This window comes from Canis aureus, chromosome 6 (genome assembly GCF_053574225.1).
Source record: "Canis aureus isolate CA01 chromosome 6, VMU_Caureus_v.1.0, whole genome shotgun sequence".
Taxonomy (NCBI): domain Eukaryota; kingdom Metazoa; phylum Chordata; class Mammalia; order Carnivora; family Canidae; genus Canis; species Canis aureus.
The window spans coordinates 4035561-4060296 of NC_135616.1; the positions used below are offsets into that span (position 1 = coordinate 4035561).

At 43.6% G+C, this 24736-nt stretch overlaps 1 protein-coding gene and 1 long non-coding RNA gene across 7 annotated transcripts in view; both read left to right on the plus strand.

The window, feature by feature from the left end:
• Positions 1–597: 597 nt before the first annotated feature.
• On the plus strand, positions 598–11994 carry LOC144315094 (uncharacterized). Of its 2 annotated transcripts, XR_013380882.1 has the most exons (4): positions 598–952; positions 7749–7852; positions 11028–11181; positions 11699–11994. It is a non-coding gene; the product is annotated as an uncharacterized LOC144315094 (long non-coding RNA). The 2 variants fall into 2 exon arrangements; XR_013380884.1 differs by lacking the exons at positions 11028–11181; positions 11699–11994 and adding an exon at positions 8400–8582.
• A 6625-nt stretch (positions 11995–18619) lies between these two features.
• The window catches only part of PIEZO2 (piezo type mechanosensitive ion channel component 2), a 442052-nt gene continuing 435935 nt past the window's right edge, over positions 18620–24736 (plus strand). For 4 of the 5 annotated variants that reach the window (XM_077899943.1, XM_077899939.1, XM_077899940.1 and 1 more), the window contains exon 1: positions 18621–18845. In XM_077899943.1, the coding sequence (XP_077756069.1) occupies positions 18782–18845 (64 nt within the window). In that variant the 5' untranslated portion in view covers positions 18621–18781. Of the gene's footprint in view, positions 18846–24736 lie in introns of all 5 variants that reach the window. The other variant, XM_077899942.1, reaches the window with a different exon arrangement.

A 24736-nucleotide genomic window follows, 5' to 3' on the forward strand; every position in this document is an offset into this window, starting at 1 on the left:
TTAGGGAGGGCTTGCCAGGATGTGTCTGGGGCCGAGGTTACAAATCATAAGGCGCTGTTGCAGGTGTAAAATATTATGAAAAGAGAGTCTATTCCAACAGTTTTACTTAAAGATATCTGAATCTGTACACAACTGGAATTTAGGACCTGTTTTTGAGCCCTGCACCTCTTCCTCATTATTAACATGAATATAATCCAGTGTCTGTTTTGCATGTGATAAACTGTGACATTAAAAGCAAGAAGAGTAATGATGGTCACAATGGGGTTTCTTTTACTTTGCAAATAACTTTAATCCTTTCCGTAAACCTGGTCAATCAACTTACACATGACTTTTCTTGTAAAATATTTTTTGAAGGTAGGGTTACTATATCACAGATTGACTAGTATATTTTGACTACATTGAGCGTAGTGACACACACAGAATATAGGGCACTTGGAGGGACGCGTTCGCTGCATTTCCACGTCAAAGATTTTTTCACCCCTCTCTTTACTATGACTTCTGAGTGTGTCTGGGGCCTTCAGGAGTGGACGGAGGGCCAGAGAAGGGACGGATTCTAGTATCAGTGATGTAATAGAGGGCACACATGGCTGTCACAGACTTAGCTGGCTACATATTGAACTGAAGTGGCAGTGGGGCAGCGAAAGGGGGAAGTGAAGGGAGGGAGGAAAGGAGCCGAGAATATAGAGAAGCAAGGGGGAAGTGAGAGGATCATGGGACTCTCTCTGAATGAAAAGTAGAAGCGGTCCTGTGGCCAGGGCCGTGGTGGCAGATGAGCTGGTGCTTTGCTGACCTGTGTCTTCTGAGCTTTGTGCGCCTTGGATTTCCCAGAAATACAGCTGTCTGTGATTTTTTTTTTCGTGGAACCAGCATGGTCACTTTCCTCCTGTTTCTGAAGATGCTCCAGAAGAGACAGCAAAAATGAGAAGAGAAAAAGAAAGTATTGGAGAATTAGGTGAATCTTTTCTGGCCAGGCACTTCAAAGCTAGGAAGAGCTACTTTTTTGAATTTGCAGATTTTTGTTAATTTAATACCCTGGCTTCATTGTCTTGGTGTTGTTTCTCTTTGGGGGGGGGGGGAGGATCAGATGAAAAACGGTTTGCTATTTTTCCTTCTGGCTGCAGAATAGCATAATACAGTGACAAAACTGCAAAGATTTGATGTTAAATACCATAGCTCTGTAATTGCCAAACCAAAATACTAGGTGCGTGCCAAGCTATGCAGTCACAAAACTGCTGCATATTTCTGGTAAACTTCATAAAAACCTCTTCAAGTAATTTTAAGGTTTTTAACTTTTTAAAGTTTTGCAATTCAGAAGAAGCCTTCCTTTAATTATATCTGAGACATATGAAAAACCCTAAATGCTAAAATCATTTAAAAAATTTGTATATACAAAAAGACGTAAACCATTTGAAAATTAAAAGGCATTTTGCCTTCACAGTTTTCTAAGGTCTGCATATTTCTGGGGCATATTTTTCTCAGAAAATCTAATCGTATAAGCAGTTTGTCATTTGCATACAACTAAATTAGAAGGAAGCCTCCTAAAGTCAGTAAAGCTTTATTGAGCACTCTCTATGTGTTTGAGGAAAAAGAGTTGTTTTTATATTATTCTAGAATTATTTTATACCTAAAGGAGGCTCTTAGTTTTCATCGACTTCAAAATGTTACTACCCACAGAAAAAGTTAAAAGGATTATACAATAAATGCTTATACGTCCATTACATAGATCCAAAACTTTCTTCTTTTTTAAAGATTTTATTTAGTTACTTGAGATAGAAAGAGAGAGAGAGAAAGAATGAGCAGGGAGTAGGGAGAGGGAGAAGCAGACTCCTCACTGAACAGGGAGACCAATGTGAGGCTCAGTCCCAGGAACCTGACATCATGACCTAAGCCCAAGGCAGATGCTTAACTGACTTTCCACCCAGGCTCCCCAAGATCCAAAAATTTCTTACATTCATATTTAATATTTGTCCTCTCTCTCTCTTACTCTTTCTCTCTTGTATAGATATATATTCATATGTTCCAAGAATTCAAACAATATAAAACTAGATACACACACACACACACACACACACACACACTTGTTGCTATGTTAACCATTTGATCTCCTGATGAAGCTACAAGAGACAAATTGAAGAAATGCCATACGTTAGAATATATATAATATAGAAGATGTTGTGGTACCCCTTTCCCCAAAGGTGTCCTTTATTGGCTAGTACACCCAATGTCCAGTCACTGCCTCTCTACTGCCCCCTTCTCCAGAAAATTGCCTTTTGATCTTTCCTGAGATGAGTTACCTCACAGCCCTTTGCCTCAGGCGGGGATAAGTCAGCAACGCAACCCATGTTCCATAGCTGCTTATCCCCACCTGTAGGTTGACTTTTGCATCTATTGAGATAATCGTGTATTTTTTCTTATTTATTCTAATACTAATAGATTTTCAAATTTGAAACTATACTGCAATCCTAAAACAAGCACTGTTTTATTATGAAGTATTATTCTCTTTACATAGTGTTGGATTTGATTTAATATTTTCATAAGAATTTTTAGTCTATGTTCTTTGGGGATATTGATCTACAATTTTCTTTCCTTGTAATATTTTTTATTTTGGTGTCAGAACAACAATGGCCTCATAAAATAACCGGGGAAGTGTTTCTTCCTCTGCTGTTTTTAGAAAGTTGGTATGTAGAATTGATAGCAACTCTTCCTTAAATGTTTTATGGAATTTACCAATAATATCTGGAACTACGGTTTTCTTGGTTTGGAGATGTTAATTTAAAAAAATAATTTGTGGGGGCTCCTAGGTGGCTCAGATGGTTAAGTGTCTGCCTTCAGCTCAGATCATTAACCCTGGGGGTCCTGGGATGGAGCCCGGTGTCCATAGGGCTCCCAGCTCAATGGGGGGCATGCTTCTCCCAGTCCCTCTGCCCCTCCCCCCCTGCTTGTGCTCTCTCTGTGTCTCTCTCCCTTTCTCAAATGAATAAATAAAAAATCTTTTAAAAATAAAATAAATAACTTTTTTTTTTTTTTTTTTACTGGATATGAAGCAAATCAAACCTTTTATTTCTTCCTGAGGTAGTCTGGACTCTGTCCTAGCCCTGGCAACCACTGGCCTTTTTATAGTCCCCATAGTTTTGCCCTTTCCAGAATGTCATACAGTCGGAATCATACAGTATGTAGCCTTTTCAGATTGGCTTCTTTCACCTAGTTATATATATATATATATATATATATATATATATATATATATATATATATAGTTCCTCCATGTGTTTTCATGGCCTGATAGCTCATTTCTTTTAGCTCTGAATATGATTCCATGGGCTGGATGTGCCTCAGTGTATTTCCCTGCTCACCTCCTGAAGGACGCCTTGGTTGCTTCCAAGTTTTGGCAATTGTGCATAATCTGTGCAAATGTGCTGTAAACATCCACATGCAGGTTTTTGTGTGGACTTAATTTGCCGACTCTTTTGAATCAGTACCGAAGAATGTGAGTGGTGAATATATTTAGTTTTGTAAGAATTTACTAAACTGTCTTCCAAAGTAGCCATATCATTTTGTATTTCCACCAGCAATGAATGAGAGTTCCTGATGCTCCAAATCCTTGTCAGCATTTGGTGGTGTTGGTGTTCTGCATTTTGTTCATTTGAAGAGGTGTGAGGTGGTATCTCATAGTTTTAATTTAGATTTCTCTGACGGCATATGATGTAGAGTACCTCTTCATGTTCTTTGATGAGTTTGGTCTTTAGTCCATTTTTAAAATCAGGTTGTTTATTTTCTTATTGTTGAGTTTTAGAATTTATCTGTGTATTTTGGATACAGCCTTTTATCAGATGTGTCTTTTGCAAATATTTTCTCCCAGAAAGCTATAGAGATGACAAGTAAGTTATAGGGTTTTTTTTTTTTTTTTTTTTTAGTGGGTACCTTAGAATTTACAATATGCAAGTCCACTTTCAAATAACCCTATACCACTTCACAGGGAAGGTGAGTTCTTCATAATAACCCACAATAACCCATAATAACCCTATGCCATGCGATCTCAGACACTTGTTTAACAGAGCAATTGAGAATAAGTAGCTCCCTCATCAATGGAACTTTGCTTAAATTTCACTAGCACTTTTTATATCCACAGATACGGCCTCTCAAATCAAGATTCTAAATACTCTAAATATTCAAATTTAAATATGGGAAAGCCTCCATGAAAGCAAATGGGATTCATGATTGTAGTGTGGGCAAATTCTCACATTGCTGTTTCTCCTTATGGCTAAGTTTGAGCCTAGTTTGAATTCCTATGTAATAAATGTCTTGTGGGCATGGATATTTTTCTTTTGTGTCTCTACGGATGTAATTTCTTCTCCGTAGACAATAAAAATAAATTCACCTCCTTTAATCTTTTTCCATTTGCAAGTCATCATTTTCCTTTGCATCTGTGCTTATACGGTCTTCTCATAAGGTAGCACATTTTATGGTGAACAGTAGTGACTGTCCGGTTCCATGGAGTGCTCAGGCATGCAGGAACTTGTTCGTCACCTGCTTTAGTAATTGTCAGGCTGTGTGGTGCTGGAAGTGCTGCACCTGCTTAGCAAGGATCCGGTGGGCTTGCTGCTTCCATTTCTCTGCTCCCTACAGTGAGGCCGGCAGGGGTAGTACCAAGAGAAAGCAAGCATTCACTTTCTCATCTCTCACCAGGATGGTAAGGAATAAGTGAAAGGCAAACAAAACAAAAATTTCAAAGCTTTAAGAGAAATACTCGATAGAGAGTCTGAAAGTTTTCATTCTTCCAAATCAGTTGCCTTGTGCAAAGAGAGTTGTTAGAATCACAGGATTTTGAAGTGCTGTACACATTGTACCTCTTCATCCAAGCTATAAACAAAAGTGGCTTATATTTCACGTAAGTGCTTACTATGTGCACTTTACGTGAAGTATTCCATCTAAATAACATATAAGCATAGGCTATATCAATATCCTCACTCCATTGATAGGGAAAATGAAGACTAGAGAGATTGAAGGCCCCAGAACTAGTGAGTGGTAGGCCAGGATTTGAATTTTGGGTCCATGCTCTTAGCCACTGCACCAGATTGTCTCCTCAAATAGCACGTTTTCTGTGCTGGGCTTTCTTCTAGGAATTGGATCTGAGTGATGAACAAAACACGTTTTGCAGCCCTCATAGACTTTTAATCTAGTATGACAGCATTTGCAAATAGACACATGTGTGCACACACATACAGCTAAAACTTGGAGTACTGATAACTGCTATGAAGAAAAAGAACCACTCACTGAGAAGTAGAATAATGAGAATTTGAGAGGAGAGAACAGAAGCTACAGACTGGGGAGTTAGGAAAGATTTCTCTCAGGAGGGGATCTGAACCACGATGGAAGAATGAGAACAACACCTTTCACAAGAAGACAGGGAAGATGTGCTTTTTGGGGAGAGAAACCAGATGTGTAAGCCTTAAAAAGAAAAAGAACTTGGTGTTTTCATGTGGAGTGAAATCAAAACCACTTGCCTAGCTGCATGTCCAAGGCATTCAGCCAATATCAATGCCCACTTCTAATCCTTTTTAATATAGAAAGTATATTAGAAATAATACGTGTTGTCCTTGGCCAGGATTCATGACTACTCTGTAAGGAGGAGTTGTCAAACCACATTTGGGCCACCTTGTGGGACAGGATTGGCTGCAACATGCACAGCCAGGATGGCCCAGCCCCTGGCAGCTGTCTGAATCTCGCAGAACAGAGAAGCAGACCTAATTGGCAACTGTCCATTTGGGCAAGGAAAGACCTGACATGAGTCTCAGTAACACCCCAAGCCAATGAAGAGAGAACACTGGTTTTGTGACCCAACACTTTTTGTGTGTGAGATCTTGCAGGCTGTGCTAGGTGGAGATGGCTCCTAAAAAGGTCATACTCTAGACTGGGCATGGAGCAGGGACTCCATTTTTTTACTATTGTGTGCCCAGATCCAAGGACAGTGCCTGAAATAAAGCAAATTCCAAAAACAAAAACCAAGCCAAAACAAAACAAAACACCCCAAAATATTGCATAAGTTGATGGATGGGATTTAGAGCAGTGAAGAGAAGGGGAGGAGTTGTTGGGCCACTGTCCTTTGAGAACAGAGGGCATTTCAAAGCTTTTACTGAACACCTTGTTTCTCATGACTCACTGACTTATTATTTTGTTTGATTAGTTGGTTTCTTGATGCCTGTGTATGGGTTTATTAGAAGAGAAGGGAAGGTATTTGGTAAGGGAAGAATGGCTCCCGCAAAGTGTGTTTTAGGAGAGACCATGAGTGCTTTCGGTGGTTGCCTGGTCATTGAAAAGTGCAATAGCCAACCCAGAAGCTATCCTCAGCACCTGGCCTTTACCGCCTCACCAAGCACACTGTGTACTGGCTAGCTACCTCTTTGCAGTGCATTGCCCTTGCTTGAATGGCAGCCACCTCCCTAGGGAGGTTATGGTCCTACCACGTGCCCTGGGCACCTCATGGCCAGTGACTGGTGATTAAAAGGTACAACAGGAGTCCCCTTTGTAAAACAGTGCCATCTCTGTGATGTAATTTGCATTTCTGGGTGCTTCGTGTGATATTAGAGTCCGCATCCTGCTTTAGAGCCCCTCCTCTGCCCACCTGCTTTCTCACCCCTCTTCTTCTGACAGCCCCCCTCCAGCAGTCATTTGCACCAAAACCCATGCTCAGGCTGGGCTTCTAGGGACCTTAATCGAAGGCAGCTGGTTCATCTTCCTTCTTGACAAGGACTTTGCTCTCTGCCTGGCCGATTGCCCCCAGTTGGATGTCTATTTCCCAGACTCTATGAGCTTAGGGACTTCATGTTTACCTCCTTGTACTTATGCCAAAAACAAATGTCAGGGGAAACATCCCCTCTAGGAACTTCCTTGCTAATGGGACCAGATATTGGCAGTGTATTGATCAGTGTCCTTTTCTATTGCACAACATTTACTTGATCACTGGAAAATATTATTTCCATTCTCCATACTTTTCTATTCTTTTTAAAGGACACTCATACTCCAATCATTGCTGTGTGCTGAGAGAGAAAGCTCACATTCACATATACTAAATACAATAGGAGGTTTGAATCTCACCCATTTCCTTTTCACTTCTGGGAGCATAATTCCGTAAACCCTTTCATTTATCAAGAAATCAAAGAAGCTTTTAATACCCTATCTTCTGAAAGATATGTATTATTTTAAAGATCATGGGAATCTGCAGACCGATCTTCCCTGTGCATGTTTCATATAATAGTGTATCCGTGTAGAGAAGGGGCATCTGCTTGCAGAGAGGATATTTCAATCTTTGACTCTTAGTGAAGTGGTAAGCTAGAAACTTTTATCTGGCTTTATTCCTACCTAACTCCCAGGAATGATTTGCAAATTAATGAGATAATGTCTGAGAAGCACTCTGAGCTCTTAAGAGAAAGGAACCAGATAAGTGCAAGGTATCATCATTTTAGTCACTATATTCTGCTTGACTTTCATGCTTCTGGGAAAACAATTAAGCTGCTTTTTCCTTTTCAGCAGTCCTGTACCCAAGTGGCCAGACCCTTGGTTTCTGTACAGATTGTGAGTTTGCCGCTCTCTCTGGCCACATTTCATCATCATTGTTTTAACAGAAACAAAACTACAAAATTTTAAGTGACCTGTGATAGGTCATAGAGCTTTTAAGTGCACATACTGGGGTTTGAATGCTGAACCACTTAACTTCACATTCCTTCCTCTCATACCTTTGTTTTTCTGAGGATAAGAAATAGCTTCCCTAACTTCCCTGATTCCATGATGAGGAGAAACTGGGAGGAAGTGAAGGAAGTTGAATCACACTGTGTGGCAGTTCCACCTGGGGCAGGTATGTGTATTCATCTTGTGCTAAGGGCTTGAGGGCAGAGCCCTTTCACCTCACGTCATTCTTAATGAATTCTTGAGTCCCCTAAAAGCCCGGTGTTCAAGAACCACAGTATATGCATATTTTGTTGGATCTCAGGGTCAATGCCATGACATGGATGCTGAGGGTGGGTGCACATCCTGAGGCACCCCCAGAGTATGTTTGGTGCCTGTCTGTGGCATACGTTGTGCCTGTTGCCCTGGGGCCACCATAGGGCTGTGAAAAGAACTCTGGTCCAGTCTGTTCATCTGCCTGCTGGTCCAAATTCTGCCCCTTGCTTGCCAAGAGACCTCGAACAAGTCAAACCTTCCTGCAAGGCAGGTGCCATGGGAGTTGGGGAGGAGGGGAAAAGTATATTTTATTTGTTTTTTTTTTTTTTTAATGGTACGTTTTAGAAGCGAGAAAGGAAGATGAAGTCACCACCTCTTAACCTGAGGGGCTTTCTCCTCCAAACACACCTGGACACACTAACCAGTTCATATTTCATTTCCCTGTCACTGTCTTCTTCCAGCCTGGAAAGCAGGCTGGGCACTAGAGGTGGAGAAACTGTCTTGCACACCTGAGAGTCGCCATGAAGAGAAACATCAGTGGCCCGACAATGACTGGACAAAAAGTACCAAAGCAGCCTGAGCTGCTGGAGATGTTATGGCAGAGAAACACTAGCATAGGACCACCCATGGAAATAGGTCTTATAAATGACGATTCTTGTCCTAAATTTGTTGTGTACCCTGATTTATTAGGTGATGATACTGAGATGTGTGTATATATATATGCTAAATATTAATACCATATATAAAAATATAAATATAATCATATTTATGTATAAATGTATATTATGCATATAAATACAAAGGTCATACATATTAACATACTCTAAATATAAATATCATATATAACAATATACATTTAGCTATTACCAGATACAGATAATGTATTCAATATCTATATATTTATTTTATAACTTATAAATATATAATTACTCATGGTTGGGGCATATACACAAAACCCTTTCCTGATAGGTGTGTGTATGTGTGCATGTGTGTGACCCAAAAAGCATGGAGGCTGTCCCTCCATAAAGTCTCCAAAATCAATGGCAGTAGTCATACAAAACTTTATAGTATCTGGTACATTCGATCTTCATAATAACCCTGAGAAATAAGGATTGTTAATATTATTGCTTAGGTTTTATAGCTGCCGAAGCTGTAGTTGAGAGAGGCTCTGTGGCTTGTGCTGTGTTCCTTGGCAAGGAGGCCATGGAGGCAGCCGTACACCCAGACTTCCTGGCTTTCTGGCTCATGTCCTGTTCCTCAGTTGTATTATTTTTCCATTCTGAATCAGAACTTCTTCCTCAAGTCACTAATGCTGACAATGTTCTAGAAACTATCCTAAGAAACATATTGCTCACTCCATGGGGAAAAGAAATGCCCTAAAGGCCTTGCATCTAACTTTCTTCCAAGTTGTCAAATCTAATATGATTTGCTCTTCCGGTGCATAAAATATATGGAGTCAGGACTCATGGGGAAAAATATGCTTGATACACATTATTTGTTGGAGAATTCTTCCCAAAGCTGATGGCTGTTAACTAAAAATTATGGTAGTGACAATAACGATATTCCATATTGGTTTACATTTCATAGTTTATAGGCTATTAAATATGTTCACATGGGTTTCCTCATTTTGTTTTTCCAACAACCTCATGTGTTTAGTTGGGCTTGCTTATGCCAAATCATAAATCAGTGTCACCACATAATTACTGAGAAAACTAAATGGTATATGAATTTAATGACAACAAAAAGAATTTGATTGTCCAACAAATACCATAGAATGTCACGACAACCCAAGAAAAAAGGGCAAAATACTGAAACCTACCACTGACTGAATGAAACTATATTAATTTGTTCTGTTATTTAGCATATTTCACTTCACCTAATGTAATCATAGCTTAGCTAGAATTTTCTGGTTTTTTAAAATATCAGAAACGTCTTGCTACTGATTTTTTCATAATTAAAATATTTGAATACTATTCTGAATAACCTAAAGTGAGCATCTATTAACATTTCCTTATTGCTAGAGAATCAGGTGTTATCTCCAGTTTTTTCACTATTATCAAACAACGTTTTAATGAGTGTTTTATGATGAAAAGAACTAATCCAAACTTCCCAATTTTGGATTAGTTCTGAAGAACTGGATTGGTTTATAGGATTCATGTGGGATGTGTTTTCTCACATTCCTTTGTGAAAGGAGTCTTCAAATTTACATCGGATTAAACAAGAAACACATGTTTGCCTTTCATCATAATTTTGCCAACATCATTTTACTACATTAAAAGTTAATTATGTATTTCATGGGTGAAAAACTACCTCATTTTTGTTTTAGTTTTTCTGATCTTAGTTTTGATGAGGTTGATTATCTTCCTGTGTATTATTTTTCTCCTAGGTAAATTTCATGAATTATTTAAACAATATGGATAACAACTGCAACTCATTGTCATATATGTTGTGAATATCCTGAATATTCCCTTGAGTCAGTTGTTTTCTTTTCACATTTTCATGAGGCTAATTCTTATCATATTTTTTAATTGAATGGTTAAAGTCTAAAAATATTGAAAAATTTTCTGTGTAGGTTTGCACAAGCCTAGTTTTGTGAAGGTGTATATGGTGAGGGATAATGGGGAGTTTGAAGGATTCATGGAGTGAAGAATATGAAAGAGAGGTAGCTTCCTAAGGTCCAGAAATGCTAGCAGGAAACCTGAACCATAGATTTTTTTTTTTTAATCTGGGCAGCTTATTTAGAGCAGAACCTGGAATTACATAATTGAATCCTAAGGGGGATAAGCAGGTAGACTGATAGGTTTTGATCATATGAGCAGTTGGGATTCTTCTTGCAATGGAGTTAGATGTCGGAGTGAAGCAACACGAGTGGATACCCAGCCGGAGAGGAGGAGCTGAGTGGACGACCAGGAAGAGGATGCCTAGGAAAAGGATCCCAGGACTGGATTCACTCATGTGCCACCTGACAAGTCACACAACCTCTCCCCCACTGATCCCCATCCAAGAGGAGCTCCAGACTTGGTTTAATGCTCTGTTCCTCCTATCTTGCAATTTTTAATAATTTTATCTTTGAATCTGTGTTTTGCAAGTGACATCCATGGGATAATGGAACATGATGTAAGCAGAGAGATACATGTGATATGCTCGTCCACCGTACCTTGCCTCCCTGTTCACATTTGACCCTCCTGATGCCTGTGAGAACAGCCTTCCAGTGGACCCATGATGCAGAGGAGTACACGGCAGGTGTGTTACTTATGACAGGAAATTGGGGGATCACTGACAGCCCCCAGAGTCCATACCTTCTATTTGAACAAAAGGGCAGAGAGAAGGCAATGGCATTGTAAAAACCACTAATGACCAAGGGTCCCTATCTGTCATGTCCTTTTGTGACTTCCCTGGGTTAGCCAACTACATATGCTCTGATCGATAACATGGACAGAGAGAAAAAGCCACCCCACACTTCCTTTTCCTCTTAGTCTTTTCCTACCTATCAGTAAACTGCAAGTACAGAGTGCTGGTAGCAAGTATGTGTATCAAGAAGTGAAATAGAAACAGTTGAATTTGTTTTGTGTCAACTGTTTTCTTGAGAACAAAATACAAATGCAGCACAAGCTGTAGAATATGAATTATGTGATTTTAAAGATTCTGCATATGAAGTACATGCTCTTATATTTGCATTTAAAACTGGCATTGCAGAATAACAAGATTTATGGTTAAATCCACGAAAATAGTTTAAATAATTTTAATTTCTTTCACATAGAACATCATTAAATGGCAAGTTAAAAATGTTGCAGCAATTGGAGAGGCAGTGGAAGAAAAAGAGAAGAACTTTATATTCTAGTGTCTTAGCAGCACTTTTCTTCTGCTTTGTGAACAAGGAACCCACATTTTGCGCTGGAATAATTTTGCCCTGGGACTCACAAACTGTGTAGCTGGCCTTGGATTCATTCCGGGAGGGAGGGGAGACCAATTATTTTAGGCTGTCCCTGAATGCCGCTGCTGTTGTGAGATGTGTAACACCAGCAACTTGTATTTTGGAAAAGACATCTTCTAACATTTGTGGTTTGTTCACCTTTAATTTTGTAGCACTCTTTGTTTTTAAAATGTCTGCTTTTCTCAGCTTCTTAATAGGATACAAAAAGAGGCATTTTCTCCCCTATTAGAAAGGGAGGTAAAGCAAAACATAGGTCTTTAGCCAGGAGGAAGACCCTGCTTCGCTGGGGGGTTCTAACCTGGATGTCATGCTTCGGTCTTGGGAGAAAGGAGACTGGTGTCTTATATTTATTTTAATAAGAGGGGCCATTTCCTCTCATCCCAAAACAAATAAGCAAAATGCCTGTTTGAAGGTCCTAAAAAAAATCTTGGAAAAACTCATGATGTTTATCTCATCGTTGAGCAAACAGAAAGTTTCATGTTGATCCATGGAGAAAATGGATTGGACTTTCCAGAGTCAGGAAGTCCACCAACGTCGTCTGCTTTGCTTGTTTGGCAAGTGTGGTGAGTATTGCTCATAACCACCAGTGCTTTCCATCTACTAAAGAGTGAAAGGACAGCATGAATAAATTCTGGGCCTAAAGAACAGCATCTCATTGGCTATACTGTGGTCACAGGTCCAGAGAATACATAAATATGCTCTCTCTGTATAAAGATTTAAAAGAAGGTAAATTATACACACAGAAACTCCAAAGTAGGGAAAACTTATACAAAATCCAGGAGGGTCAAGATACTTTATTTACAGTCATTTCAGCCAGAGTGGCAATGACCCAGATCTGGAGACTGAATCTCAGTGCAGAGTAGCAGCGCAAAGACAAGTCCCTACAGACTGAACCCCCCCCCCCCACCAGGTTTGGGGGGCGACTGTCATTCCTTTAACATGCCTGGCTGTGTCCATTATTCTACTTCTGCTTAGTGAGTGTTTATTACTCTTTCAGTTGAATTAAAAAAGAAGATAGAAAGGACACCAATTGGAAATCATTGTTTAAGCTGTGGAGGACCCGTAGCTGGCATCAGTATACCTATGGCTGCAGGAGACCTCTGTTGTGTGCTCATTGCTGGCTTTCTACTCTAAGTACTTGTATTTTTTTCAATATACTTTTAGCCAAAAGGTGGCACTGCAGGAGAATAAGTGAATGAAGCTTTAAACCAGCTGCCTGGGTTGTATGAGTCCCAGTTACGGGTTAATGGTAGTAACTAGATAAAGCCAATTCCAAAACTTGTTTACAATCAATGCATACCCATAATCTGAAACCTCTATAAAAGGCCAGTGGGTGAAAATTATTTAGGCTTACTGAGAATATTACCATTTCGAAGACCATTGAAGATATCTTGATGGAGTTTCAACACATACAGTTGGAATCCAAATCATTCTGAAGTTGTATTTATTAACTAATAAATATCTGCTAGGGTATGGGCAGGTATAGGTAAAGAGAAAATCTCATGTTTTTGTTTTGTTTATTAACTTGCTTCGAATGACTGTAATTCATTGTTAAATTGTCTCCCCAATTCCAGTTCCCTTTTTAAAGCTGTCCCCAGGGTTTGATAAGCCTTTTTAGACAAAATAATGTTAAAACCAGTAACTTCTTCAAAGACTTCAGGAGCAAATACACAGAAAGAAACCAGACAACCTCTGAGATAAAAATCTACTCTTGGTGTTGGCTGTGAATAATGAATGGTGGTTTCTATGTTTTAGTGTCAGCCATCTGGGGACCTGTTTGCCCAAGGCAATTCATCAGCTTTGGCAGAGCACCCTCCCCACAAATTCATAATCTCTTCCTTTATTTGTCAACCTTACAAAAAACAAATAAAATTTTACATGCTCCATTATTTTCATATGATATCTTTCTTGCCTGGTAATAGATATCTGTGTGTGTGTGTGTGTGTACATGTGTATATGTGTGTGTGTGTCATGGAAGCAAATAAATAGCAAATAAATAGAATGCAATTCATTGCATTCTTAGAAACAGTCCTTAGAAACAGCATTTTGCTGTAGAGCCTACTGTATACCTTGCTTTGTGGATGAAATTTTGTCCATGCTCTGAAAACCTAAAATCTGACTGGAAAAATAGGACTCATATACATGTCAGCTGATTTTTCAAGATTCTTGGACAGACACAAAGTCAGCAATCTGCTGGCTACATAAGAGGTTTTTTTGCACTTTCATTGTGGATGATTCTGGTTAAGACCATTTGGAGGATAACCTATGTAGCAGAAGTATTACACGATGGTGTCTCCTACAAATTAGAAGTGGTCTAAGTTTTTGGAATTCAGAGATCTTGGAAATACTTCTGCCATAAACATTAAATTGACAGCTTAAAAAGGTTGCAACCACTGAATATATTTGCAAAACGAAAAAAGCTTCCATTATGCCTCCAAGCTTTTTCAAGTATGGGAGCCGAAAACTATATGGCTCCTGATGAAAATAACTTCTAAACAAATACTGTGACTTATAAAGGAAAACACAGAAATGGATACATCTAAAAATATTGTATTGGTACATGTGTAAGGAGAACATATGTTGCCAATGCTAGAAGACATCCTCTAGTTGGCAGGAAGCACTCTATTCTCTATAGGCTAGATGGCGCTGCGGAATTTTGGCAGATTCCACTGGGAGAAGAAAATGCCAGGTTGACAACTTTAGGTTCCTCTGGGAAATACTGGTTTGCAAAGTGACCCTATGAGACAATATCCACCCCTGAGATCTCCCAAAAGAAGCTAACAAAGCATTTGAGGGAATGGTAAAGGACATAGGGCGAAACATGATATGGGACAGTGTTTGCCTATAGAGCATGTGAGAGGAAATTAGCACGGGGGACAAAGATGATGTTTCTGGATGACTTTGTCAATCAGGGTAGCATTAAACCAAGTTCAGAAAAGATAAAACCTAAACAGGTGAGATGAAACCCATGCAAGGCACAAAGTGCCATATTCTTTATTGCTGAAACGCAAACATTGAGGGAGAAAAAAGTCTATGACTCAACTGTGCCACAGTTTTTAAACATATTACTGAGGGCTGGTGCATCTTTCTAAGTATGGGAGCAGGTTACTGTGCTTCAGCATGACAGTTTCAGAAAACCAGTCCTGGCTTTCCAGCAATAACAATGGCAATAGTAATAATAATGGTAATGATGGCAGTTAATATTCATTGAATGATTACTATGCACCAGACACTTGGGTTAATTTACTCTGTAAATTGGGTTAATTACTTTGTAAATTGTCTCTTTCTGTATATGCCACTGCATATTATGTAGGTGTGTGGCTTTCTTTGCCTTAGATGAGGACTCCAATACCCTAAACTCTCAGTAATAATCAAAAGAAGTCACTATTGTCTATGTAGATGCAGAGAGGCATGGAGTGACTGGTGCTTAATTCACCACCTGTGCTATATGGGGGATCATATGGCATTCATCAACTATCAAAATAATGTGTTTGTGAATTTTCTATGTAGTTAATTTTATCCCCCAAAGTATTTGCTACCTTATGCCAGGTTTCATGCTCAGATTAAGGATCAACCTCTCTAGCCATGCAGAACTCCTGACCAATGGGATCAATATTCTTGTGGGCTGGAGAGTCCTTAAAAACAAAGCTGTCTAGACATTAGATACCTACCACTTCTCGATTTAGGTAAATTTTAGGGTAAAATAGCCCTTGTAAAGACAATGCCACTGGCTACTGATATGCATGCTTGAGTCACCCCATTCTGAAAATGTAGCTCCTAATAGGTGGATTTGGCTTGGTGAGGCTAGTATTGAAAACCAATAGTGCGTCTCCTGAGTTCTGATATGTAAGTGAGGAGTGTGATTCTCTAATCAGACTGTATACCTGAGCATCACCTGAAGAGCTTTCACAAAAATACAGTCATGGAGGGGAGGGTGGGGGGATTAAATCAGAATCTCTGGATATGGAGATGGAGCATTTATAGATTCCACCGAAAGCTCCCCAGGTGACTGTCATATGCGGCCACTACTACTATATGTGTAGTCTAGACAGTTAAAACTCCTTGGGTGTATGTGTTGGTAAGACTAAAAAGCGGGATCCAGTTCTTAGTATCTTTATATATTTTTTTAAGGTTTTATTTATTTATTCATGAGAGACACAGAGACAGCGGCAGAGACATGGGTAGAGGGAGAAGCAGGCTCCATGCAGGGAGCCTGATGTAGGACTCAATCTCTGGACCTGGGATCAGGCCCTGAGCCAAAGGCAGACACTCTACCACTGAGCCACCCAGGGATCCCAGTATCTTTAAAACCTGAACAGCCATATAGGCACACAATGTGGCAGAGAAAGCAAGAACTACATTTGGTAAGATCACTTATCTGCTACATTTCTTGTGTCTTCTTAAGACACTTAAGCACCCAAGTTAGTTGTTTTGAAGGTATCTACACAGCGGGCATATGGAAAGCCTAGAAAGAATGTGAGGAAATATTCAGAGACAATTGAGAGTTCAGGTAGTTACACAATACCATTTAAAATTCGGGAGGGCTTTGTGACTTCTTAGTTAAGTCTCAAGAGCAAGTTGTACCAGGGAGGGAGAGAGAAAGAGGGGGAACACCATCTATGAACATCCAAATGCTAGGCAGGTCAGAAAGGGTGCAGAGTCTACAAAATGCAAAACATTTCTTGGTAGTGGTCAATGATCTGCTGATAATTTAAGTTCCTATTGTCTCCTTTACCTCTACTTTTAGACACATAGCTACATTTGGGGTTTAGATATCCAGGCTTCTTCAGAGCTCCACAACACACAAATGATCTAAATTTTGGGGTATCTTCACAAGATTTTGTTACTTCCAGTCTTCATTAAAAAACGTCATGATTCAGTTTGTCATTGTTAGAGAATTTGGTAAGGCATCTGACCTTAAAACACAAGTTTATGGTATCTCAGAAAAAGGAAGACCTGTTTATCACAGAGAACCAAGGTTTGCATAATTTTCATCAGCAGATTTTCCATCATCAACCAATTCAAGCCTAGAATGCAGGTGCTGAATGAAATTAAATTCTTCCTCTCTGTCCTCTTTGTGAAACCCCAGTTCTGAATGGCCCTCCCTACAGGTCAGAGCATCTGCCTCCGGATTCTGAGGATTCCAACAGTGCTCCAGCAAGGAGCTGGATAACGCTCTTGGATAATGGTGAAATGAGGGACTCAGACACTCTGGTGTCTCCCTGTTGGTACCAGATTTCTCTAGATCTCGCCCTGAGAACAAGAAAAAAGGGAGGTTATTAGGAGAAAAGGGAAACAGTATATATACTCTTTTCCCCGGGAGTCATAACAAGGAGCAAACAAATTTGAGGCGAAAAGAAGAGTTCTCCAAACTGTACTAGGCGGGTACATTTCTGAAAGCCCATACCCATTTCCAGAAAGACCCGGGATTTCTCAGAGCCCATTCTGCATGGAAACTTCTCACAAAGTTAAATATGGACGGGGTCATTGGGTCTGAATTGATTCTGGGTTCCCTTCTTCCCAATCAACGCGCGTTGCGTACTGTGGACCTGGCCTGAGGGACAGTCCCACAGAGTTGTTCAAGCTCCTGGCTACTCTTGTGACACGTCTGTGCAGTTTTCTTGGAGCACCTAACGATCCTCTGGGTTTGGGGCAAGCTCCGGGGCAGTCCCAGTGGACAGGATGCCAGGATGTGTGGCTTCTGTTTCTGCAGAGTGACTGGACGGGGCCGAGCTGAGGGTCTGCAGGAGCCAGCGGCGGTGGAAAAGGCGCGGAGCCGGGGCGGGAGGATGCCGAGGCCGGGCTGCTCCTGCGCGCGGGGGCCGCGGGTGGGGGCGGGCTCCCCGCGCGCCGGCTCCGGAGCCGCGGTCCCATTGGCCCGGGGACACGCCCGTCCCCGCGTGAGGCTTCGAAAGTTTCATTGAAGGTGGAGAAGTGCGCGCCCTCCGGGGAGCCGGGGCCGCGCCGCTGGGGCGAGGCTGCACCTCGGCGGGCGGGGGGCGCGCCGGCATCCGGACGGCGTTCGGTTTGCGTTTCATTATTATTATTTTTTTTTAAATTGAGGCCGTGGAGGAGGGCACTGGAGCCGGATCCCCCGGCTGTGTGCTTTCGTCTCGGTTCTGCCCACGCTCGCACGATTCCTCCTCGGGAGGGAGGGACTCGCAGCGCCACCGCCGGACCGACCGCGCGAGCCGGGTGCAGTCGGGGATGGCTCTGCGCGCCTGGCCGCTCGCACCCGGGTCTCTCCGGCACCAAGCCGGGGGGCGCAGAGGCTGAGCCGCGCCGCCGCTCCAGCAGCCGCCGCGGGCCGGCTCGGGACCTCGGGCAGCTCCGGGAGCCCGGGCGGAGGGCGGCGCGCCGCAGCCTGCGTGGGCAGGGGGCCGGCGCCCGGCGGCGGGCTGCAGAGGCGCGCGGGCTCGGGAGGGGCTTCTGCGAGGAAAGCTGCCGTCCCGGCCCCGAGCGACGCCCCAGGAGCCCGGGCTGAAGGACAGCACGCCCTCCTGGCCCTTTGCCTCGCCGCGCCGCCCCGGACCCTCCCGAAGCGCGCCCGGCCGCCAGCTGAAGAGGCCGCCACCGCGGCATCGGGGACTCCGCGCTCCATGGGCCGGCCGCGGGGGGCTCCGGCGCTGGGCGAGGGGGCTCCCTAGCCGGGCCGCGGCGGCCGAGCGCCCCACGAAGCGCTGCGGAGAGACCTGCAAGCGGCGAGCCAGAGCCAGGCGACGGGCGGCCCACAGCCCGGGGAGCGCGCCCTCGGGGCGGACGGCGCGACGGCCCTGCCTCGGGCCATGCCCGGTCGGCTGCGAGCCGCCCGCCGCCCGAGGCCCTAGGTGGGCATGGACCTGGCGCCTCCGCTGTAGGGACCCTCGAGCTTCTCCCCTGGGTTTGCGCTCGCCTCGCCGGACCGCCGCGATGGCCTCGGAAGTGGTGTGCGGGCTCATCTTCAGGCTGCTGCTCCCCATCTGCCTGGCAGTAGGTGAGTGTGCTCCACTCGCCAAGGTTACCTGGGGCGGGGGCGCCTGGGGAGGGGGCCAGGCTTCCGAGCAAACCTAAGTTAAGGGCTCTAGTGCTCGGGGATTCGCCGGGGGAGCCCGCGCCACGGTGGCAGGGCCGGCGGAGTCCCGCGCGAGCTGTGGCGGGTGGCACAGCTGGGCACTCTCACTTGCCGCGCTGGGGCGCACGACCCGGGGGTCTCTGCTAAGGCCCCAGGCGCAGGGTCCCGGCGGCCGGGATCCGCAATGTGCTGAAGACTCTTTGTGTTGAATTTAGTTACACGTGGAATTTCTCTCGTAGAGTATTGACTTGTGCACAAAGGATGCAGATCTGGCCGGGAGGCGCTGGTAGACTGTCTTCCAGGGTGCCATGCAGCATGGCACCGGAGTCCCCTCCTCCCGCCCCCTTGTCCGCAGACGCACAGCACATGGTGTGTCCAGGGGGTACCTAAGCCGGTCCGCCCCGACTCCATATCCCAGCAGCTGTGACGGAAGAAGCGAAGCACTCTGGCCGCTCTAAAAAGAAAAGAAGTTAGAAGGCACAGGGAAACAGTGCCCTGAGGTCGCTTACTGTCTTTTATTCCACAAAAGTTCCTACAACAAAAGCTCTGGATGCTGGGGCCCTAGAGGACCAAGACCCAGCTCCTCTGTCCAGCCCACCTCCCACCCCCCACCCCCTGTCCCTCACAGATCTTTAAAAGGTTAGAGAGTTGGATTGGGACTCCCTGGGACCAGTGAGCGTTAAGGGAAGGCCAGAAGGGAGCCTCTTCAACTCCCAGTACAGGCTTTTACTATTTCTACAGGGCCAGCGGGGGCGTTAAAGGCAACTGGGTGTCAAGTCTAAAGACTGGCAGCCTGCCTGGAGTGAGAGTTTCTGAGTTTCTTCTCTAATAGAAGGTGCCTGTTACACTGAATCCCACTTCTAGAAATGACTGACAGTGCCTTACTTTTTGCTTCCCCAACCAGAGCTAGAAAACAAAATACCTTTTGCCAAGTAGCAGCTGCGTTTACAAAGAAAGCGTGGGCTTCATAGAAAAAAGCCTCCTTTCTGCAGTGTGCTAGAGGTTGAGGACTCAAGATCACACCTATGCTAAGTGTTTTATTTGTGCAGGAAGTATAAAGAGGGGGGCATCTAGAGTGTTTCCTGAGTGTTTTAAATCCCAGCTACTTGGGAGGTCTTTGTAGTCTAGTATTGGGGTGTCAGACACTTCCTCGGAAAACATGAGAAGGCTTTCAGAGTGACAATAGTCTGTGGGGAGGACATGAAGGTCTTGGGGGCAGCCGGAGGGGTACGGTGGCACATGCTGGTCTTTCTCTGCCATTTGAGTTTCTAGGCAGGACTGTGTTGCACGGATCTTCAGCCTTAACAGCCACTCGTGGAGGTGAGGAGCGCAGCACCCAGGAAGTCTATGTGGACCTCTCTCTCTCTGCCAGTTTGCTTAAGTTTCAAAATGGAAAAGGCTTGGAGAGAGCCATGGGGGAGAAATAAACCCGGGGTACTGCTGCCTTACATATATACCTATGGTCTGGGGATCATCTGTGTATCCGAAGCACCTGGCACCGTGCCTGGCACGGTTGCTGTTTGCCCAGGGGAAGCCAGTGGCTGAGTTAACAAGGGGCTTTCGGTCCGAGGGCTGATTTGTGATGGTCCCTGCAGACGAGGCAGGCAGGGGGCCTGGGGAGCGGCGAGGGGCCGAAGGCAAACTCTTCCTCTTGATGCCCGGGTCCTTTTCCCTCCTTACCATCCTCACTTCCTCCTCCCCAGCCTTTCCCTCTGCAGCCTCCCCTCCGGGTAGCAGCTGACCATTACTGACTCTTGGAAGAGTCGGGCAGGTGGTGACCCGCTGCCAGCGCGGTCCACTCCGGGCTGAATGTCGTGGCGGCAGGGTTTGCCCGCCGTTTGCCCGGTCACCCACCCCTCCCTGAGCGGCGGCCCTTGCAGAACCCGGCTCCCGGCAGCCCGGGACGCTCCGTGGCTGCTCGGGCCCTCCGGGCTGTGCCATTCCGTCTAATCACTGGCGGTCTACACCGCAGAGCCCATCAGGAGGACTCCTTGGGCTCTGTCCTGCGGAGGAGAGGAGCGCGCCGCACTCCCAGCTCCCGCGGCCCGAGGCGAGGCGCCAGCCGGCGACAAGGGCGCTGCGCCGAGGCTCCCCGGGGTGCGGGGCGGAGCGGGGAGCGCTGCCCGCCGAGGGGTCCCCGCAAGGCCCGGGCCCTGACCCCCGCCCTCTGGCTTGTTCCTGGGCGCTGGGCTCCGTAGGTAGGCTCCGCGCAGTGGCTCGCTCGCGGAGGGGACCTTTCTGGAAGGACAGCCGCTTCCAGGGACTCAGAGGCGAGCCCCGCCCGCCGCTCGCCCCTCGCCCCGCTCCCTGGCTCCCGGGAAAGCCCTGTGGCCCGGGTGAGCCTAGGCCGCCTGCCCTTCCCAGCGCGCGTCTGGATTCCACGCATCTTCTGGCCTAACAGAGGGAGGCTAACCTGCGTGTGCGCGCGCGGGTGTGCGAGCGCGTGTGTTGGGAGAGGCCGCCGTGGAGGCCCCGGTCTCTTTCCTCCCCGACCCTGAACCCAAGGGAAGGTGCAGCCCGAGGACCTCGGACCTCGTGCCCTGCCTGCAAGAGCTCCTGGAAGACGGGGTGCTGATACTCTGAGGACCCCCTCACTTGCTGGCTGCCGCTTAGGAAAGACAACCACTTACCAAGGACTAGATGCCTTCTAATCATTGTACTTGTAGTGACAAAAAGGGACTGGGTAGGTGTCACCCGGTTTGGGGGTTCAAGTCTCAACAAGAAGTGGATATTTTCAAGGTTATTGGAGGGTTTTCAGGTCTGCCCACTCCCAAGGTGCTACTAAATCAAATATTCAGGTCTCCCTAATATCCTGGTCACGGAGGGAGAGTGCAGTGATCTGTTTGCCATTAGAATCGATTTTTACATTTTAGCCATCTATTTTTATATCTGGGCAAGGCAACCTTCAAAGCCAGGCCTTTGCAGACGCTTGTGTATTTAAAAACAAAACAAAACATTTCTCCAATATTGGTGTTGAAATTTTTCTGCACAGATACGCTCTAGCCTTTTCACTTAATGATAGATGTGAAAATTAGCTGCCATTGTGTTTAAACTGACACTGAAGCTTTTTCTTTTTTCCTGCTCAAAGAAGTTTACAGAGAAGTGAGAAGTGAACTCAGGCCTCTTTTAAGCAGGTGTTATGTGGCTCATAAGCATTAAAAGCAAAATAAAAACTACAATGTTTGTTTATCATCCAAAATGAATATCCTGTGACAGATTTTCCCGCCTCAGTAGAAACTGAAAATTTTAAAGATCTCCCTAACTATTTTTGATTACTTGGGTAGCCATTTTGATTTTTTATCTATATAAATAATACATGGGGGAAAAAAGACAAAACTTTCCATGATATTATGAAATCTCTAATAATCATAAAATGTCTGATCATTGTTAAGTACTTTACAAATGTTTTTGCACTTGTTTTCTATTAACATGATTGTACTCCCCCCCCCCATCTTTAAGACTATGATTTGAGTCTATTCCTGGGTCAGAACTGGATTTGTACATCTTAATTCATATGCACTTGACCCATTCATTCCATTTTGCCCAGTGCTGCTTGGAGTTTCCTAATGTTCCGCCTAAAGAGCCAACTTGACCATTTTCAGGGCAGAGGAGGGGAGCTGACTTGGACAGAACAGATTGGTCCAGGAGGGGCAGAGCCACAGTGGCATCACTGCCTTATGCTTACCCTAAATGAAGTGACTAGAGCTTAGAAAAGAACAGAGCAGAACAGGAGACTATAAAACACAAAAGGAATCAACAACCAACTAATGCTCTGAGAAAAGAAATCACACGTGGGTGATTGTGCAAATCCTGGAAGAATTTCTGAAATTCCTTTTAGAGATACTGTATAAAAAAGCAAAACCATAGAGTTGTTTTTGAATTATGTATGGGTGTGTCTACCTAATATATTTTTTTCTTTTTTTAAAATTTTTTATTTATTTATGATAGTCACACACAGAGAGAGAGAGAGGCAGAGACATAGGCAGAGGGAGAAGCAGGCTCCATGCACCGGGAGCCCGACGTGGGATTCGATCCCGGGTCTCCAGGATCGCGCCCTGGGCCAAAGGCAGGCGCTAAACCACTGCGCCACCCAGGGATCCCTATATTTTTTTCTTTACAGCATAATATGTTTCTCCCTATGTGGCATGTGGCATTTTGAAATCACACTTATATACACCCCAAGAATTCTAGATGATGCCTGACTGGAGGTCTCCTTCCCTTGCCCCTGCTGTAGCTCTCAGGGGAAGGAAATTTCAGCTGTTTGAATAACAGTGTCTGAAGCTACTTTCTCTTCTATTACACCTTCCCAGTCTCATTTAGGTCAATACTCTTTATCACTTTCAGAAAATAGAAAAGTAATAGTGGAAAGAATAAGACATATGTAGTTAAACTCTAAAATAAAATATTTTGTAAACACAGATGGATACGACCATTTTGTTGCATGGGCTGTGGAAGCTGGAACTGTGTGTCCAGCCTGTAGGTTTGGCAGTGGGTGTGTTACTTTACAAGCAATATATGCTTGTTCACAATCAATGATAAGCAGGCTGCTTTGGACCTCACCTTCAGGAAAAATATGTGACTTGGCAGTTTCAGAGATCTCCATTCACATCCTGGCTCTGCCCTTTACTATGTGATCATAGAATTGTTTTTGCTTGTTTCTCTTTTCTTTCTGTAGAAGGGAGTTATTACTGCCTCCTTCCTTGGGCAGTTGTAAGATAGTATGCACTGCGCACCTTGTATAATGCTTGACACTGCAGGTTCTCAAAATGGAAGGTATTAGTGCATATATGTAGATGAACAGAAGAGCAAGGATGCTTGAGGAAAGTTGTAACAGAAATTAAGACTAACAGGTAGTGTCATGGGTCATAAGGATACTGATATGTGTAGGTGGGATTCACATGAAAGCAACTCTGTAACTTCCTACAGCCAAGTTATGCAATTGAAAGTGAGTATGTGTGTGTTGTGGAAGAATTTTTAATTATCAGGATTTTCCACACCGGTTTTGCTCAATATTCTACATATGCACAATTGCATTCCTCTGGTTAAATAATATGGTCTCCCTAGAACTATGCCAACAGTGCTTACTTTGGACTTTCTTACACTATACCACCATTTTCATAGTCTTTATCGAATATTGTTTTGTTTATTTTACACAGGCATTTTTCTTTTAGTTCCTTTGCTACTATAATTGTATATGAAGTTGAAATTCATATACAGTATATGATATTATAACTTTTCCCATAAATATTCAGAACTTAGCATAGGCATTCCTGGATATTTAAGAGCAATTGATTAAGAGCAATATGGTGATTGCTTTAATAAAGCATTAAATTTTGTAAAATATGTAGATTTAAACAGTTGTTTTGAGGACATGGAATCAGGTGTACAAAATAAAACAAATATATCATTGAATCGAGGCTAAACAAAGCTGTTTTGGAAAACATTTTTAAAGTTTTTGGCTGTAAGAGATAAGCATTTATGAGGCTTATCACATTTACCAGATCCTTCGTTTGGCCTTTCAGACCATCAGGACATGGCAGGATCAAGAAAGATACATACTCAGAATCTGTGGAGAGAACATGCCAGACATTTTTGACTACTTCATAATTGTGACCTACCCCCAAATTATCTAATGGGTGTGGAGCACTTAGCTAAATATTTTTAAAAATTTAATAGTGATTACCTAAAACTTTTGCATCTCTTCTATTTATTGGTAGAATTTTTAAAAAACTATATATATAATGGTAATTAAATACATTTCAAGCTTCCTGCAGAATATATATTTTTTTGTTTGCTTCATTTTATCATATAGG